This window comes from Poecilia latipinna, unplaced genomic scaffold, assembly GCF_001443285.1.
Source record: "Poecilia latipinna isolate Pla-1442-1.1 unplaced genomic scaffold, P_latipinna-1.0 Scaffold1038, whole genome shotgun sequence".
Lineage (NCBI taxonomy): Eukaryota > Metazoa > Chordata > Actinopteri > Cyprinodontiformes > Poeciliidae > Poecilia > Poecilia latipinna.
The window spans coordinates 12,586-32,665 of NW_015113654.1; the positions used below are offsets into that span (position 1 = coordinate 12,586).

The following is a 20,080-nucleotide window of genomic DNA, read 5'->3' on the forward strand; positions in this document are numbered from 1 at the left end:
AGGAAAAAAATTACCAACATATTCATATATTTAACTTGTCTCTTGTATCTTTTACCATTTAACAACAGATGAGTCAGTCAGCAGCAGCTCTAACCCACGTCCCACCTGACCTGTTCTCTCCTAAGTGAAATTAAAGCTGCAGTATGTCACTTTTTATAAAAAAAATTTCCACATATTTTTTAAAACTGTCATTATGTTGTGACAGTATGGTATGAGAGGTAATCTGAAAAATCTATTTCCTCTGCCTTCTCCCAGTGCTAGAAACAACCAGTCAGTGGCAGGAGAGTTTTAGTGCTGTCAATCACAATCAGAACAGTACATTACTTTAACCAGTAATAGTAATTCAGGAAGGAGATGGAGGAGATTGATTGTTTTCACAGATTATCTGTCTCATAACAAACTGCTACGACATCGTGGCAGCTTTAACAAATATGGAGAAAACATATTTTTTATTAAAGTTATGTACTGCAGCTTGAATAAAATGCAACTACATAGCATTTTTGAGAAGTCTGGATTGCTTTATGTGTATTTTGCACGTTGCTTTTGTCTGTTGCTCATCGGAGAGACATTTCAGTATCTAAAACTAATAGAAAAAATTTAAGCAACCTACTTGCATACTGGATGTGGACTGTTGGATGTTAAATTCATGAGCAGTAAATATTGTGCTAATTATCAGTATTGAACCAAAGAACCAAAGACGCTTTTTATCGGTCAAATAGACTCAGAAAATTGTAACAGCAGCTGTGCAGGGGGGGCCCAATCTAATTTTTTGTCAGGGGGCCCAAGATTTCTGGCAGCGGCCCTGTCCATAGGTAACATGAAGTCCTGATTTCACTCCCACCAACCAGCTGTGTAGGAACAAATTCTCAACCGAAATGTCTTGCTAGACGAGCGGCACATGAGCTGGCATCACGCCATCACATGAAGATGTGTGCCAGTGTGTGTCTGCAAACTGCTTCTGGCTGTAGATGCAAATTCACAGATTGTTTATCCTCCTTTGACCTTTTGACCCTCCAAATCCCTGAATGGCTTCTGTGGGTGTCCCGGCCTTTCAACGTGAGGTCATGCATGTGAAGGGGGAAAGCAGTTCTCCAGAACAACGACATATTTTTGAGGTTTATTTTAAATTATATTGCCTTAATCAGTTGCTTTGTATACTTAACTTTAAAATAAATAACATAAAATGAAATCTGCACATTTGTCTTTTGATTTTTAGTTGTGTTTATGACTTTTAGAAATACGTTTAGCTGACAAAAAATGGACGTTGCAGCTTACAGAAATAAAGTCATGGAGTTCCACACAGTTGTGTACTCGAAACCAGGCGTTTTCCTTTATTCATGTGGAGGAACGTGAATCTCCTTTATGGTTTTCCTGTCTGCCTCCAGCCTGTGGCTAAAACCTCAGCATCCTTCTACCGATGTAATCATTGTTTCTCCTCTGAACGTGTCCAAACCGTCTCAGTCTGTCCTCTGTCTTTATCTCCAAATCATCTAACATCAGCTGTCCTGATGTACTGATCCTGATCCTATCCAGGCTTGCTCACCTCTTTTCCACATTCGACATATTTCTACTCAATAAATTACTCAAGTAAATGTAGAAAATGTTTTTTGTACTGAGTAGCTGATTGAAAAATCAACCATTTAATATTTAAAAATGACATCATCAGATGGACCAAAATATAAAGTTATGGGGAAATTTAGGTATTTCCACATAATAATTCATATAAAAAACATAATTACAAAATAAAAAGACACAACTTTGCAAATCAATTTCTTTCGATATGAAACTTATGAAACAAAACTGTAGATGTCTGCTGAATTGTTGTTACTGACAGAGAATCCAGAAATTTTACTGAAGGGTGTAAATACTTCGTAGTAAAGTTACTCAACTAAAAGTAAAAACACAGAGTAGTAAAAATACTCCTAAAAGTGAATTTTTTCGAAAAACTTATTCAAGTAAAAGTAACTAGTAAATTCCCAAATCACTCTGGATCGTTGACTCCTCAACGTCTTGACTCCTGCTTGATCCCTTTCTCTTCTTTTCTTCCTTCGTTTATTCATTCGTTCATTACTTAGTTTTCTCGTTCCTTCCTTTCTGTTCATTCCTTCCAGGAGTTGTTTGTTCCTCCGTTCTTTCATTTGTTCATTCCCCTCCTTTCTCCACTCATTCCTTAATTCCTTCCTTCTTTCAAACTCGGATGTTCCTCAGGAAAAGGAGAACCTGATTCTGTTCTCTGTAGCTGCTCCCGTTGTTCTGATGTTAGCATGAGATCAAACCCAAACGTTCCCCCAAACAGACCCAGAAACACCCCCAGCTCTTCCATCCCCTTCTGTCTATCAAGTGTCCTCTGCGTCTCCCTGCAGAAAGTGTTTGGGTTACTGCAGTGCCAAGACAGACCTGCAGTGCAAACACGCCGCTCTCCCCATACAAACACACACAGCCTGTGTGCTGTGGCTCAGTCAGCTGTAGTGCCAGCTGCAGCCCTCTTTCCACCAGCACGCGCCAATCTGATGTCCCATTAGGGCAAATGTAGACTTCCAGTAAGTGTGTGTTTGTGTAAAGGGGTGAAGGGCTTAGCCTAAAACCCTGTCACCCAGCTGCCTCTGCTGTCAGATGGTCCCAAAGACCCACATCAACAGATGTACAGGGAGCAGAGCTCATCAAATACCCCCACAGGCTGTGTTCAGGTTTTATTTAAGGATCCCCTTTAGTTTCTGCAGTACCGGTCCAAACTACCAACATCACAATGAACCACCTTAACAAACACGAACAAAGACAAAACACAGAATCATCCGCCTCAGGGATTTTAACATTTAGCATTAAACATTTAAATGTTAATACAGAGACCTTTATACAGGTCTGGAAAAAATTAAAATTACCTCTGATTTTACCCTTTATAGGTTTATGTTTGAGTAAAATGAACGTTGTTTTATTCTATGAACTACTGACAAAATTTACTTTTTATTAGCAGAAAATGAGAAATGGTCAAAATAACAAAAAAAAAGATGCAAAGAAAACAAGTTCATGTTCATTTAGACACAACAATACTGATGTTTTAACTCAGGAACCAACATTTGGTGGACAAACCAGCAGGTTTTCAATGCAGTGGGCTCTTTTCCTGGTGAAATAAAGGTTACTAAAACAAACAAAATTAAAACACAACATTTTGAAAAACAATAACAATCTTCACTTTCAGTATAAATTCATCCAGTCCATCAATCAGTACAATTTCTTTGTCTATTTTTTAAATGTTATGTAGATTTTAGTGTAATCACAGAAGGCTGCTATTTTTTTTTTTTTTAGAGCGTAGGGGATGTAAAAAAAAAAAACAATAGAGGCTCATTTGGTATCAAAACATGTTTATTTTAGGTGGTAAAACCAGTAAATATAAAAGACCACCTCCAGTAGGAGAAACAAACAGGCCAGCAGGAGTTTAGATTAATTTTCCCTCCCTTCTGCTTTTATCCGTTTCGAGACGAGCGTAGTAACGTAGTACTACGTGTTTACAAGCGTACTGAGCAGAAATGTCCTTGGCTGCAACGCGGAGCCACTTTTGGAATCTGGTGTCAGTTTACCAATGCAGTCTGGACTCGCTGGGGGTTATTGATGTTGACAGGCACAAAGACAGCTTGGCAACACACCTCCACCGCTTTTTACCAAGCAATGGCGCTGCAGACACGGATCTGTAGTTCACAGTTTGAATTAAAACGGGATTGTCAACAAACAGCAGCTTAGCACAGCTTTTTCTTAATCAGAGTATTGGTTTTTTTGGGTGTAAATTATCTTTTTAAACTGTTTGACTTGTTTTTATAATTTTTTTTGTAAATAGGTTTTACTGCTAACTGAATTCAAAGCAGGATCAGATTATTTAAACTGATAACTGAATTAATAATAATAAAATTATGAATAAAAATTAGCTCTAAAGCCCTAAAATTTATTAGTAAAAGTTTTAGTAGATATTTACATTTAAAGACATTAAATCAAACTAAACTCTTCCTCTTTCATATAATGTATGGTGACCTTTTTTTTATTTTTTTTTTTTCTAAATAGCAGAAATATGAGAATTTGTGTGGATTTTTTTTTATTCAGAATTTTTTTTACACTGGGATTACTATTTACTTTAGCTCAGATTATCAAACTTTGCAATCTGCAAGGTTGGAATATATAAACCAGGCCCCATACACAGGAACTGTGCTGATCGTAAACTGCTGCCAGTTACTCAGCAAGTTGTTGCTAGGTAACGACAAGCTACTCAGCAAGTTGTTGCTAGGTAACCAGAGTGAGTTAGCTAGTTGCCACCAACATTTCTTTGCTAGCCTCGAGTTTCAGAGGCTAAACACCAGTCTAGAGGATTTAATTCCTGTTATCATTGAACTGATAAATCTAGGTTGTTCTGTCCATGCAAGTAAAAAGAAAAAAAGATAAAAAAAAATTAACTTTAGCTCCGATTATCAAACTTTAGCTGAGTTTATCGCATTTAACTTTGAGAGATGAAATGGTGGGTCATATCTGAAAGAGACGTCTGTAAAAACAGGGATGAATAATAAGGCAGGTAAACATGAACCAGACCCCATTTACAGGATCTGATAGTGCTGATCTTCATATCCGTAAACATCGTCAGCTCCCTTCCCCCCATGAATGATGACACAACCTCTTCCACAAAGCTGTGTAACTCGATCCGGCCTTTCCGACAGGGGAAGGTCCCATTAGCACCGGCCCGGGGCCCCCAGGGGCCTCCAGGAGGCAAAGCGTCCCACCACACCAACACCCCGTCGGAGAGGATCACGCCAGCCTCCCATTGGCGGAGGATGGATCAGCCCAGAGAAGGGGAGCCGCTTCCATTGGTGCAGTGGGAGCGAGAGCGATGGCAGGATGTGGGCAGACTGGGAGGTTATGGGATCGATTGATCGATCCAGATCCTCCTCAGCTCAAATACATACAGACTCAGGCAGGTTATGCAGGGCCACCGGATGAGATACGCAATTTGTAAATAGACAAAAAGTTAAGCCAAAATGTTTATGCGTATATACTAATGTCTTTTATTTCTTTACACTGCAAAAACACAATCTTACCAAGTATTTCTGATCTAGTAAATATCTTGGTACATTTCAAAAGGGATAAAATTAGCTTAAAACTTCAGTATATCAAGTAATTAATTCCTTAATATTAACCAAAAAGCACTAGTTCCACTTGCAGATCATTTCCCTTATAACGAGGGAAAAATGTCTCGTTACAGTGAAGTAATATTCAGCAACATTAAGTAGTTATTGACTTAAAAATGGCTCCCATATCTTGCTGAGAATTTACCTGACAGTTTATACACTTGATATAAGACAAATATATTTTCACAAGAAACTGGACCAAAAGTATTTGGTAAGATTTTGCTTTTTCACAGCGCATTTGATTTTCGTTTATGGCCAAATCTTTTACCGGACGAAATGCGCCGTTCTCAAAATGAGAGTGATCCTTATTTAAAACAAAGAAAACTCCACTGAAAGAATGAAAACTTTTTACTTTATACAAAATTAACTGGTGCCCCTTGAACAACAAGTGTATACAATATGCATGTTCAACAGAGATGCATCTTCAATTCTTTATTTTTGCTGTGTCCCATTTACAGAAATACAATGGCGTTTTGAGACAGTGACATGGTTTGAAAAAAGAAAAATACGGGGGTAAAATTTTGCCTTTTGAAACTGAACTAGCAACTGAATAAAAAAGAAAAAAATATATATATATATATTCCTGCATCTGCAAACATTGTTCCCTTCATTAAAGCCTTTGAACCAAAACATGAAGCAAATGCATAAAATCCACATTTGACCCACATTCAGAGCTGCTATGATGGATTTTTTATATCAATTTTCTCCAAACTGTTTAATTTCCAGGAATCACCATGATAGACAAGCAAGTGAGATAAATGGGCGCGTTTTATTCTGGCGAATAAAAACACGCCATGATACACCACACCATGTTTGAGACAGTTGCGCTCCTCAACACGTGGAAATAAAAAAAAAAAAAAAATGAACACAAATAAGAAATGTAATAAATTATTACATTAAGGCACCTGAAATAAAAGGATTTCCAACGGGTTTAGAAATGGTTTGAAAACTTTAAGGCTACAATGTTGTTTTAAATGCTTTATGTTGCTTGGAGACAAAAAAAAAAATATAAAGATTGTGCCCGACTGCGTTAAGTGATGGCAGTGATTCTTCCCAAACCGCGGAAAAGTTTTTCTGTTTTTAATTTAAAGAAGCGACGCCAAGCCGTTTCCAAACCCGTCAGAAAATCCTCCATAGGTGGTACCTCCGTGTGGGACTCTGGGTGCTAACCGTTAGAAAACCTGCTTATATCAACCGACATAAATAAAAGAAATGACGTTGTAAAAAAAAAATAAAAATAATATTAACAATAATAATAAAAATGTGTGACTTGTTTTTAACTTATTTCAAATATACACAGCGACTCCTTTAAGTATTTACATGTATGTACAGCGTAGTCATTTCTGCTTTGATCAAATACCTTGAATGGCGTTGCTGTGAAATTGAACTCTTTAAATGTACAAGAATCCCTTCGAAATCGGAGAGGAAGGAGGTCAAACCGGGCAGCACGACTCGGAGCCACGGCGGCTCGTAGAAAAGGCACTTGCTACCAACTCAAATACTGCAAAATATTACAAATACAGCTTTCAGCCGAGACGACAAAGGAGAAAACAAAAGACATGGAAGGCCACGTAGTAGGCACTGGGGTTTCTGTCCCTTCCTCCTCCCTCCAGGCCAGAGTTTTGGTAAGGCATGACAGCCGCAGGTGGATCGGTGGGCAAAGCTGGAAGGTGACGGAGAAAACTGTCCATTTTCGTCCAAATCCTTAGAGCCCACTGACATTTCAACAAAACTCATAACAGTCTGTAAACAATCTTTTTACAGCTTTTTTTTTCCTTTTAATAATTCAAATTTTACTTAAATAGCAGAATTCCATAACTGAACTGAAAAAATAAGCAGGGAGCTTCTTTCGCCTCCTGAAATTATAGATATATTACATTTCAGCGCCTTCTTCTGTACGCAACGAAAAGCAAAAATATGATGTTCACTGTGCTCACGCCTCCTGAACGAGGGGAAAGAAAAACGGAGAAATCATCTTCAGCGACAACCCAAAAAAAAAACAACAACCAAAGAACGGCTTCTTAAACGCAAAGCCTCGTTTAGTTTTCAACAGAAGTCCCAAACACAACAGGACAGTAGCTGCCTTGCAGCCTCTCTCGCCTCTGCATAGTCCTTTCTTTACGTTTTCTTACACACAATGGTCTTTGAGCTCTTTCTGACCAGTCCAGACGCCACCGACGTTTCTCCAGCGGTTGTCTTTAGAGCTGTAGCCTTGGGTCCGGTGGGGGGCTTTGAGAGGCGGACTGGAGCTGTGCAGGGTGCAGATCATCCCCCCGCTGGACTGCACTGCAGTTTTAGAGTACCTATAAACGAGCTCCTTTCCCGCCTCCGCGCCGCCGCCGCACTCCTCCTCCAGCTCGCCCTCCGTCTCCTCCTCCTCATCGTCACACGTCCGACAGGAGGGGCCCATGAGCTTTCTGCGCTCCTGCTCAGTCTCCCTGTTGCTCTCCTTCAGCTGCTGCTGCGGCTGGCGTCCCACGACGAGGCGCAGCGGCTCCCACTGGTTGTTCACGCTGCCGTCAGGAGCCGACTGCGCCGACCTCTCGCGCTCTTTTCTCCGTTTCCGCGTCCACCACACGCAGAGGATGATGCAGAAGAGGCAGAGCAAGCAGAAGAGGACGCACAGCAGAGGCACCAGGTAGTCTGTGGGGTACGAGAGAGGAAATGCAAAAAAAAAAAAATCAGCAACTGGACACGACCTCTAGCTACGAACAAGGAATAGGACCACGGGAAAAAAACTGGATCCGAGGAAAAGTGTTAAAAGTCTGAGGAAAAAAGTCAATTATGAGAAAGATAAGAATTCTGTGACGAAATGTCGCAATTGTGAGACAAAGAAAAAATAATTCCGAGTTGAAACGTCGGAATTCTGAGAAAAAAGAAAAAGAAATTCAGAGACAAAATGTCAATTGTCAGACGAAACGTCACAATTGAGAAAAAGAAAAAAGGGAATTCTGAGACCAAACGTCAGATTTCTGAGAAAAAGAAAAAAAAAAAATTCTGAGACGAAACGTCGGAATTCTGAAAGAAAAAAAATCCAAAATCTGAAGAGGAAAAAAAAAAGGCAAAATTTAGATATTTTTCCACTTAAAATTGTAAAAGGATTAAAAAAAAACAAATTTTGAGGAAAAAAGTAAAAATTCAGAGGGAATAATTCAGAATTTTGAGGGAGAAAACCTTTTTTTTCCGTAACAAACTGTAGTGGTTCGTTCATCGATACTCACCCACTGACGGAGGCATGAGCTGCGTCTCCACCTTCACCTCTATGACCGCCAGCATGACGGTGCTGTTGTGCCTCTTGGATAAGGTGCCCACCACGGCACTGGCTGCCTCCTGGATCAGGCTGTGGTCTGGAAGATTTTCTGGCTGGAAAGACTTGGAGCCAAAACAGAAAACAAGAAAGCTCAGAAACATAAAAAAAAAAGAAAAGAAAAAAGTTGCGTGCAAGACACCTGCAGTGTCGGCCCAAACAAACAAGTTCGCACACTGCAGATGTTTTAAACCTGGTGGTTGTTGAGTCACTTTCAGTAAGCAACAGGCTTTGCCTCAACTGGTTCTTTGCTCTTAGAAGAAAATGCAAATTAAAACAGTTTAATTGTTAAAATAAACTGACAGTAGTGCCTAGCTTAAATGTTCCACGTTTTATGAAACAACTGGAACAACTTGGAACAGCAAGTCTTAAAAAGCAAAGTGCAATTACTCAGAGGAGAGGAAGAAATTTACCCTTAAATTCTGTAAAACCTGCTGAGAAGTGAAATAAATCCCTGCAGAAACAGGAATACTGGAAAACCTCATGGTTCTGTTTTAGGACCAACGTAGTTTTGGTTCAACATTACAGTTAAACCTAAATATTGTAGAGTATTTAGAGCTGCATGCATGCAGAAGATATTACTGATTGATTGATAATATTTAAATGAGATGGTGTACATTAATTAACCTACAATGTCAAATATCAGATTTAGCAAAATGCTAGTTTCCTTCATCTAGTCCCATTTATGTAGACATTTGCCCAAAACTACAAAACAAGCATTAAGCAGGCCTTTTCGTTTTCTCGAAATTCTGTTTTGCAGAATTCTGACATTTTTTTAATTGAAATTCTGACTAAATACAGTTTTTCCATGTTAAAAGTGAAATAATCTGCCAATAGAATCAGGATTTTTTCATCAATATTAAGGAGCTACTGACTTAAAACAAGATATTTCTTCCCAAAAAGTTGCTTGTAAATGAGTTTTATTTTATTTCAAGTGTGCCGAGATGTTTGCTCTAGAAACACTTGGTAGGATTTTCGGTTTTTGCAGTGTTCTAACAAGTTTCAGATATTTTGCTAATCCAACATGAAACTGAAAGCGGTACCTTGCACCTTTCGTGAGGATACATGTTTATGCGTATTATTTGGGTCATTCACTTACAATGGCCACCTCTACAGCATCTGGGTTTGAATGCGAGAGGCCGCACAGCAGAAGGAGGCTGTGGTCTTTCGCCAAACTCCTGGTGTCTTCAAGATACCTCAGCTCAAAGCAAATATTCTCCACTGTGATCCCCTAAAAACAAACAGACTCATCAGCAGCAGCACGAATTTCAGGAGAAATCTCAACCACAGGCTGCGACAGAAAGGAAAAAAATGAAAACTATACGAGCGATGACTCACAGGCGGCACTTTGTCTCTGTTGAAAACAAGAGTTATGCGGCCGCAGCTGTTGTCCAAATGGCCGCTGTTTGGCTGGCACTTGGTGGCTGCTTGGGGCGGCGGGGGTCCGGCCATCGAACAAACCCCCCACTGATCGCAGGGCTGAGAGAAGCAGGTGTAGTAGTTGTGCTCCAGGCACTCCTGTCCGGCTGGGCAGGACTTCTGTCCCGACGGACTGAGCCGGCAGGGGCGGCGACCACACAGCACCTGGTGTCAGAGTCAAAATGTAAAAAACAACTTTGTTTTTGACAGATTATTTCATTTCCTGAGGTAGTTTTGCTATTTTGTTTAGATTAGAAGCATTGTTTTGTCAATCTGTTTCCATCGACCATATATTTGAACCAATTGGTGTCCAAACTTTACCCTCAACAATAAACTAAACATGCAGTACTGTTCAGTCCATTACTTTTAGAAATCATTTAGTACCTTAGCTCAACATTTAGTTTTATACTTTTAATTTCGGAGCAAGACCCGGAGAAACTCCTGTGTGTTTACGAATCTAGAACAAACTTAGAAAGTGACGTCTACTCAACAACCAGAACAAGAATCAAACATGGAGAACCAACATTTAGCTTCATACTGTACACATCTAGACCCCAGAACAACATGTGAGGATGTGTGGACATCCTGCTTCAGAAAACCGATCTCTTAAAAGCTGCCAGAGGATGTTGGCGTGCGTCTGCATACCTTTGTGCAGCGCACTCTGCCATCGATGCAGTGACAGTTGTTGCACTCTTCCTCCCAATGGCTGCCATGAGGAAACTGCAGACCAGCATACAGACAAGTCCTTCCAATGCCTATGACTGCAAACACACGGAAGGTCAAGCTCAGCTCTACATTTGGAGTAATTATTGAGTAAATTAATTGGTGTGATAATGGGACTACTGAAAAAACCAAACTATTAAAGTAAAATCAGAATTACATTCTTGGCATCTGGCTCCTGATCTACCAAGAGGACAGATGCAGCGGAAGCCATTGATGTCATCCACACAGGTGGCTCCGTAGGCGCAGGGAGAAGACTGGCACTCGTTTATGTCTGTACGGAGAAACAATCGTGCCAAAAATAAAGAGTTCGCACGAGATCAGTGTAAAACTTAGTAGGTTTCTGGCAAAATTTCCAATATACAGGGAAGAGTAAAACCAAGCCTAACAAGGAGATTTAAGTAAAAAAAATGTTTGAATGACTTTTGGTTTGGGAGCAGAGTTGGATAGTAACTAGCTACATTTACTCAGTGCAACATTTTGCAAAAAAAATTTACTTTTAGGATTATTTATTCTGCGTTGCGCTTTTTACTTTTACTTGAGTCATTTTATTATGAAGTATTTTTACTTTTACTTGAGTAAAACTTCTGGATTTTCTTCCCACTGGATGAACAACAAACATGTTTTAACCAAACATTCATCAGACACACCTGCAGCTTTTGGTGAAGTTTCATAAGTTTTTTAATGAAAGAAACTGATATGGAAATATTTTTCTTTTGCCTGATTTTGTAATTTTTTGGGTTACTTGTATGAATTATCATCACTTTGGTCCTTAAAATACCAAAAATTCCATCTAACTCTGTATTTTGGTCCATTTGATGATGTAATTTTTAAATACTGAATGACTGGACCAGACTTTTTACTTTTACTTGAGTTAAATTTTTGGGTTTTCTGCCCATCTCTGGTCATGAGCGTCTCCAGCTGCGTTATTTTTTAAATTTATGAGATATATGCAGCATTAGACCAGTCTAAATGAGCTTTCTCTGTAAAATGGCTGATTCCAAGTGTTGCTAGGGAGCGATGCAAGATATGCAACTAAAGTTTGGTAAATTAATGCCACAAAGCGTGAAATATCAAAAATATCTCAACTTCTGGGTTTCTTGAGAGCCGTTGGAAACTTTGGCGTTTTGTTGTCCGTAAACTCAACATGGACGGGAATTCTCATATTCAACCAGACAACAAAGGTGAACGCTATCCGGTCCAAACAAAGGAACAGAAGAAGAGTTTCAGGGTCACTGGGTAATTTGTCTTCTGTGTGTGAAAGTCTGACCGCGTGAGTATGGAGGAGGTATGACCTCTGACCCCGGAGATGTCAAAGAACCGAGAAAAAGGGTAGAGGGCTTGCTTTTAGCTGTCATTGTGTCCGTTTCATTTTGAGCTTTACCTCAATACATCTGGATATAAAGAATACATCAGGATTATGGGAATTTATCGTCTTATCAATTGTGAAAATATTTCAATTTATTGTCAAAACTGTAAATTCAAATTAATTTTGTTCAAAACCCCCCAAAACTTCCCTTATTATCAGGTTTTGCTATTTGTTCAGTCAAGGCATAAATAAATGCCAATAAATTATTGGAAAATAAAGTAACCATGAGCAGGTTAGTGATAAATCACGACTCGCTTTGCAAACAGGAATGTTTTTCAAGAGTAGTTTTTGGGTTTGTGGGACTATAATTGCTGTGACACACAGTCACACAGTAACCTAAAGAAATGTGATATTTTTTATCACTTTTATTGTTATTACAATAATACTAGGAATGATGCGATAAATCAATTAATCGCCTCATAAATTAAAATGAACTTTTTTTCTTTTCTCCGTTTCTACCAAAAATTGGATGGCAATTTTGTTTACAGACTTTATATTTCATTTTGTTTGTTGTTTCTGTTTATTTTTAATATGCAAAATGTCTTCCAGTTTTAAATGTTCACTAGAGTTTAAAGATCTTTGGGAATGTTTTATTACATTACTTGAAAATTGTCTTAAAAAATAATATAAGTTTATCGCAATAACTTCTGGGACAATTTATCGGCCAGTAAAATTTATCATGACAGGCCTAAAAAGCACCACGAAATATTGTAATAAAACGTAAAGCCCGTATCACCCACCTCTGCTTTGGATATTGACTTTTTTTTTTTAGTATTTTACTCACTTATTCTGCAGTCTGGTCCAGCAAACCCAGGAGCGCACTCGCAGCGGAACCAGTTGACTCCATCCTCACAAATCCCACCGTTGAAACTACGAGAAAAAAGAAAGATGATTAGACGAGGCTGGACATCCTGTCCAGCGGCAGCAGAGACCATCGTGTGTGTGTGGGGTGCAGGTCACAAAGCTCAATTCAGCTCATCAATACAAGCCTTCACCTTTCAGATGCTAATAGGCGTGTCCAGCGCCTCCCCCTCCCATCCTCTCATCATGGCTTCCTCCTCAAAGCTGAGCTCCCCCCCAGGTCGCACGGGAAGAATGGAGCCTACGACTCGACCCCCAACCTCCCCCTAACCCCACCTGCATTCACCGCAGGGTCGGCGGGACTCTTGTCCTCCCCACAAAACTCCCACCTCTCACTGTCCCATTCAGGACGGGAGCGCACCTCCCCCTTTAAGGCTGGATTTAAAGGCAGGTTGCTCCGGCCTTTGGAGGCTGAAAACGACTGCGTGAAGCGAGGAGAAGACGGAGGGAGGCAGAGAGACGATGAGCGTTACGTACCATGGATGAGGGCTGCAGTCGTCTTTGTCTGTTGAAGGAGAAAGAAAATATTGTTAAGGTAGTTTGGAGAAAGTTTCCCAATTTAGAGGGAGCCTTCAGAGTCGCATAAAGACGGTTACAAAGACAGCCTTTTATCACCTGAAGAACATTTGCTGGATTACAGGACTAATCTCATCTCTAGTTGCATTAATTATTGTCTACCTGAATAAAAAAAAATCACTCTGACCAAAATGCTGCTGCTGGCGTTCTGACTAAAACCAGGAAGATGGAGCACATCACCCTGCCTCTCTGGAGCTCACTGAACGGCTTGGCAACAAAATACTTGAAAACTTTCAAGGTCTCTTGTTCTGGTTCTGCTCTGCTTCTACACAACCAAACCTGGAGACGCAGCATTCAGCTTCTACGCACCACAAATCTAGAAAACTGCATAACAGCTGGAATACTGAGAGCCTTTACATGGAGAAGCAGCGAACTCAATTTATTGATTGAATAATAAATTAAACAAGTAAAAATGTTACCAAACCCAACATCAGTATGACATTCATCTTAATATTTGCATTTATTTAAACTTTTTGAACCAATTATTTTCTCTTTTTCTGATGTATAAAACATTTTTAGTTCATTTTTAGCAACAAAAATGATAATTTCCTGTTAAAACCTTCGCTTTGTTTAGCCCAGGTGTGTTTCTGACGAAAAGGTCACTGGATGTTTGAAGCATCTATGAAATAAAGCGTCTATGAAATAAAAAGAATAAAAAAATAACTTTGTTTTGTTCAACTTGCCACCTTAGAAAAATTACAAAAACTGTCCATCAGCATCAACAAAACTTTGACCAACATATTTTAGTGATGATTTTAATTATGGTATTTGACAAAACGCTTCTTCCGTTGCAATTGTCGACTATACGATGCTTTTATATTTTTATGATGTAAAGAACTTTGAACTGCAACACAAATGAATTTTGATTGATTGCGGATGATTTTTTTAAAAAATCACCTACAATAAAAGATTAATTCCTTGTGATTTTATGAACTTCTACAATTTCTTTGAGCTACAAATTGGCTGCAAAACATCTGATTGGTGCATCTCTAATCTACTCTGCAGATAATTGCCTCCCCTCTGGTGAAAGAATTAAACTTTGGTGCATTTCCTGCGAAGATTAAAAGTTTTGCAGAGGTACTAACTGTGTCCGCAGGTGGGGCCTTCCCAGCCGTCTTTGCAGATGCAGGAGAAAGCGTCTCCTCCTCCTACGCACGTCCCACCGTTGGAACAAGGACTGGAGGCACAAGAGCTGTTTTTGGCTGCAGAAAGTGGGAGGAGGGAGAGAAAATTACAGAGATGCATGCAAGCATCAACAGATTTCACTGGAAATCAGAGAACCTTTAAAAACTGGCAGAAAACAAACAGGAGAAAAGACTCCACTAATTACAAATCACCAATGAAAAACATGAGAACAGCGGCGCTACCGAGTACATGAAACGTTTTATCTCAAAGTAGCTGAAGCAGAAACTTATGAAGCATGATTACTGGCAACTTCAGGGGAAATGATCGTTGCTTTTAATGCGTCGTCACCTGTGTTGCACGTGTTTCCTTCCCAGCCAGGTGGGCAGGAGCAGCGGAAAGCGTCGCCGTGGTCGTAGCAGGTGCCGCCGTTACTGCAGGTGGTTTCATCGCACTGACTCTCACCTGATCACAAAACAAAAAAAATACAGTAATAATCAGTTAATTAATCATCATACATCAATTAAGTGTGATAATTTCTATTCTGATATTTATTTTTTGTTTTGAGACTCCATAGTCTGTTTTATTTTGGATATTTCAAATGTCCTCCCGTTCCCCTGTGGAGTATTACTGCAAAATTAAAGTTTATTAATTTGATTAATTAAGTGCATCAGTATGCCATGATCAATATATTACTTGAAAATGCTTTTTATTTTGATATCTTCATACAAGATGCAGGTGCAGCAGTTTTTCCAAGGAAAAACTTCCACCAAATAATGACTTTAAAAGTGTTAGAAATATTTTTAGATGCAGCTTTTGTCACCAAGTAGAAAACTTTCGGGTTGTTTTTCATTTATTTATTACACACATATAGTTGTCCATAAATATGCAAATCCCATAGAAGAAAAGGTATTTATGCTCCGTTTTTTATTTTTGGCTCTTCACATTGCAGAAGTTGCCATTCACTGCTCTAAACTCAATATTTTATTAATCAAATTAAGTAATTTCTTTCTACGTACTGACAAATTACATTGATCTGAATAGATGGTCAATATTGTTTAACTTGAAGTACTCATTGAATGCAAAAGCAGCTACTTGTTGATAATTTAGCAGCTTATTAAATTGTTTTATCAATATATTTTGCCACAATACGAGAACATTTATGATGCTGAAATGGCCCAAAATGACCAAATGATCCCGTTAGTGATGCAGTTTAAGGTTCCGGCTGCTGATTGGTTAAACTCCTGACCAATCCTCTGCTCTGTTGTTGGAACCCAACTCACGGGAGTGGCAGGTCTTGCCCTTCCAGTCGTCGGCGCATTCGCAGTAGAAGTCATTCACCAAGTCGACGCAGCGGCCGCCATTTTTGCACGGGTTGTGTCTGCACTCGTCGACGTCTGAGGAAAGAAAAAATGTGACTCATTCTCCCATTCAACAACCACCAAACTAACTCCAAACCATACAGAGAGATTAAGCTCCACTCCAGGTGTGCTGGGGAGATTTTCCAAACAGAAGACGAACTCACTGAGGTCACAGAGTTGACCCTCCCAGCCGTCCAGACAGACGCACTGAAACGAGCTCAACCCGTCGATGCAGGTCCCGCCGTTCTTACACGGGTTGCTGATGCAGTCGTTGATATCTGAGACAAAGTTTCCAGTTACCGAATCTTCTGACATCTTCGACAGAATGTTAGTTAACCGAGATGTTTCCGGACGTACTTTCGTGACAGTAGATGCCGCTGAAACCCGGATCACAGATGCAGCTGAAGTTGCCGGTTGGCTGGCTGATGCATCGTCCGCGTGGGCCGCACACGTTGGAGGAAACGTGCTGCACTGCTCCCAAGTCGTCGACTGCCACGGCAACAACGCAGCTGTCAATAACTAGAACAGAGGAAAGAAGGTCATTAATGGTGACCTATTGTGCTTTACTGAACAGGTTAGAATAAGTCCATTTGTTATACAAAAAAGATATGCCGATGTGTTTGGCACAAAATCATTTTAGTTAATGGCATTTTAGTCTGCTCAGTTCTGCCTATTTTGAGATGTTTTAAGGCGTCTTGTCACTTTAAATCCAAATAAGCTGCTCAACGTTTACACTCACACTTGAAAATGTCTGCAAACAAAAGCAAAATTATACAACCGTACATCTTTGAAAAGCAGAAATAGAGCCTCCTGTACATCCAAGAAAGCAGCAAGTAGTTTCTGAATGGTAAAGTCAACAACAAAACTCTTGTCTTTTCCAGCAGCCATTGTATTGCGGTTAAACCAAATGTGCTGGAGCTCAGCTGCGGTTGCCACATAGCTAGCAGAGCACCCATGGCGTTGCTAGGTAACATTCAAAAAGATTTTCAGAGCAGCTCGTTTTCCAGACACCAAAAACATCAACTCAATGCAACAAAGCATCAAGTTACTGCTGTAAGTAGAGAGCACACATTTTCAGTCTGAAAGCAAGATTTCAAAACACTTCCATTCTATTGGCTGAGGCTGTTACCAGGCAACCGTATTTTTTATTTTGAGAGAGAGAGCAGAAAAGCGTGAGGAGAAAGGTTTGAGAAAGCACAGTGAATGTTTCAAAGAGAGCAGAAAAGAATTTGCAAGCAAGCAGAGAGGTTTGCAAGCGGAGACTTGAACCAGGCAGAGAGAAGTTTTGAGCGAGAGGAAAAAGTTTGAGAGAGCACAGTGAATATTTGAAAGAGAGCAGATGTTTTGAGCACACGTATTAAATGTTTTGAGAAAAAAAACACAAAGTCCTGCTTTCAGACTGAAAATGTGTGCTCTCGATTTATGGCAGCAAAATCCCCCCATACAAATGGAAGTACAGAAATGTCCAAAATGTGTATTTTGCATAATAATAAAAACAACAATAAAAATCAATGCTTCTCAATTTTTTTGAAGATTATTTGTAGTTGTTGAGGCACCTTGACATGTTGCGGTTTGGCAGCGCTGCTTCAGACGTTCGCAGGTTTTTCCCTCGTAGCCTTCGGGACAAGCGCAGTAGAAGTCTTGGTCCATGCTGTGGCAGGTGGCGCCGTTCTCACAGGGGTTTGAATCGCAGGCATCAGAGGGGGGCCACTGAGAGATCTGTGGGAAGTGAGAAGAGACAAGTGCTGTTAAATTACATTAAAACAACCCGATTATTACAACAACAAAAAAAAACACACACACCAAGAAATGTACAGCTATTGTTTTATACAAACCAATTACAGATTGATTTTTTTTTTACATCAAAACAAAAAGGAATCTCAGATTGTGTTCATTAAATAGAATCTGGATTTCAATTGTGGAGAAATACTGGAAATAAAAATAGTTAATAGTTTTTCCCTGCAGTTGCAACTCACTCAAAAAATGTACATTTCAATTGAAATGGGATATAAAAGTTTACTGAAAGTCTCACAGTAAACTCAAAAATTATCAATTCATCAGAAGAGTAACAATAATAGTAATATTAAGTTGGTCAATATGCAAAGTTGATGGGACACCAATGAGTATACCTGTTGGGAAACTGAGTTTTTATGCATTATTTTTACATTTTCTTTTTTCTGAGGGTCACTAAACTAACCAGGAAATGTATGTGAAACTGACATTTCACATATAAAAAACCCATTAAGACAGAAGCAAGAGAAAACAAAGAGGCGGCAGAGAAAGAAGAGCTTAAGTATGTTCAGATGAGCAGCTTAGTGGACTCGAGCCAGCGCTGTTGTTCTGAACAAAACAAAGGTAAGCAAACGAATTAAGCCTCAAAAAACTTTCACTAAGCTCATCAAGGGAATCCAGGCGTTTGGTTCCCTAATCTTGCAAGATTATTCTGAGACAAAATCCCAGCTGAGTGTGAGAAACTGAGCAGGCGAACAAAAAGATTATCCACAATGAGAGTAAATACCGACTGAGGTTCATCACACTGAACAATAATAGAGATAAATCTGGGCGAGAGGCCAACGCGACTTTCTAACATCATTTTAAAAAATGGGGAGTTTAGACAGAAAAATCTCTTCGTTGATGTAAACAGAAGCCTACTGTGAATAAACTTTGGGTTGGACCTTACTACCATTTAAGGAGAAGCAGAGAGGTTAGCAGGGCAACATGGTGGTCAAATTTGTGGTTTATTTTACTGAAACAGTCAGGACACCCCGTCCCAAAAATGTAGAAATCACATTCACATTTTATAATATATGTCTGCAGGCATCTGAGCAGTTTCATGGGCTCAATCAGTCCAAAACATTTTTAAAGTTTACTTAATCTTTTCAGATTAATAGCATCAGCCACAGTTTTTAACGTATTAATATTAAATTATGCAGATTAGTCAAATTAACATTTTTCTTACACTGCAAAAACAAAATTTTAACCAATAAATTTGGTCCAGTTTCTACTGCTAACACCTTAATAAACTTTAAATAAGACTAAACTTATTTAGAAACTTTTCAGAAAGACATAGGAGCTTGTTTTAAGTGAATAATTCCTCAATAATCATGAAAAAGTTCTAATTCCACTGGTGCAGTTACCTAGCAACACCAGCCATGCCCAGCCCGTTACCTAGCAACCCAGTTCTAGTTCCACTGGCAGATTATTTCATTTGTAACATGAGAAAAATGTCTTGTTATAAGAAGCATATTACCCCCGTTATAAGTGAAATAATCTCCCAGTGGAACTAGAACTGGGTTGCTAGGTAACAGGCTGGGCTTGGCTGGCGTTGCTAGGTAACGGCGCCAGTGGAACTGGGACTTCATCGATATAAAAGGAATTATTGACTTAAAACAAACTCCTATATCTTGCTGAAAAGTTACTTGTGAATTGTTTTATCTTATTTCAAGGGAATTTCAACAGATTTGCACTAGAAGCTGGACCAAAAATACTTGGTAAGATTTCGGAGTGTTCACAGCAGCTGGTTATGATGGAGAAAGATAAACGTTTTCCGCCACTCGAAGAGAAACCAAAAAATTGGGATGCGATCGCAACGACGGCAACAAAAGTTCAATATGTGACATTTCTAAATTAACGATGACACCAAAATGACTGAAAAGCTTAGAATCTTCAAACATGCTTGGTTTGAGCAATAAAACATTTTCCTAAGCATTTTTGAAAATGTTTAAGCTTTTAGGGCGTTTAGGGTTTTTATTATGGGCAGTTGCCCAGGGCGGCCTCAGAGAGGGGCGGGCCACAGAAGAACCGGAAAATAAAATCCCTCGTTTCTCAGTTGTCCCCTGAACAAGTTTGGTGCTACTTGAACACGTGTAGTGGATCAAGTTTCCCTTTGATGCTGCTGAGTGTTGGAGGACCATGTTACCTGGTTTGATACAAAAAACCCTATAACTGCTTGTATTTCAAGTGGTTGGAGTGCAGCAGAAGGAGGGGCTGCCCCAGGACATCATTCCTGCAACAACCACAACTAGTTCTTGTGAAAATTGATTAAAATTTTTAATTGATCGACAGCACCACATTTTAAATTTCCTGTTAACTTTTTTTTTTTTTTTTTTTTTTTTTTAATGTGCCGAAAGTCTTTAATAGCAGTTTTTTCAAGTTTTTTTATTTTTTTATTTTTTTTATATTT

General features: G+C 39.3%; 1 protein-coding gene across 4 annotated transcripts in view; it reads right to left on the reverse strand.

Moving 5' to 3' along the window:
• Positions 1–7,099: 7,099 nt before the first annotated feature.
• Positions 7,100–20,080, reverse strand: part of jag2b (jagged canonical Notch ligand 2b) — a 58,964-nt gene continuing 45,983 nt past the window's right edge. For all 4 annotated transcript variants that reach the window (XM_015051278.1, XM_015051280.1, XM_015051277.1 and 1 more), the window contains 14 exons: positions 17,454–17,616; positions 16,255–16,416; positions 16,062–16,175; positions 15,820–15,933; positions 14,888–15,001; positions 14,500–14,616; positions 13,316–13,343; positions 12,762–12,847; positions 10,769–10,882; positions 10,534–10,649; positions 9,808–10,053; positions 9,569–9,700; positions 8,384–8,534; positions 7,100–7,805 (listed from right to left, as the gene is read on the reverse strand). In XM_015051278.1, the coding sequence (XP_014906764.1) occupies positions 7,291–7,805; positions 8,384–8,534; positions 9,569–9,700; positions 9,808–10,053; positions 10,534–10,649; positions 10,769–10,882; positions 12,762–12,847; positions 13,316–13,343; positions 14,500–14,616; positions 14,888–15,001; positions 15,820–15,933; positions 16,062–16,175; positions 16,255–16,416; positions 17,454–17,616 (2,172 nt within the window). In that variant the 3' untranslated portion in view covers positions 7,100–7,290. The remainder of the gene's footprint in view (positions 7,806–8,383; positions 8,535–9,568; positions 9,701–9,807; positions 10,054–10,533; positions 10,650–10,768; positions 10,883–12,761; positions 12,848–13,315; positions 13,344–14,499; positions 14,617–14,887; positions 15,002–15,819; positions 15,934–16,061; positions 16,176–16,254; positions 16,417–17,453; positions 17,617–20,080) is intronic.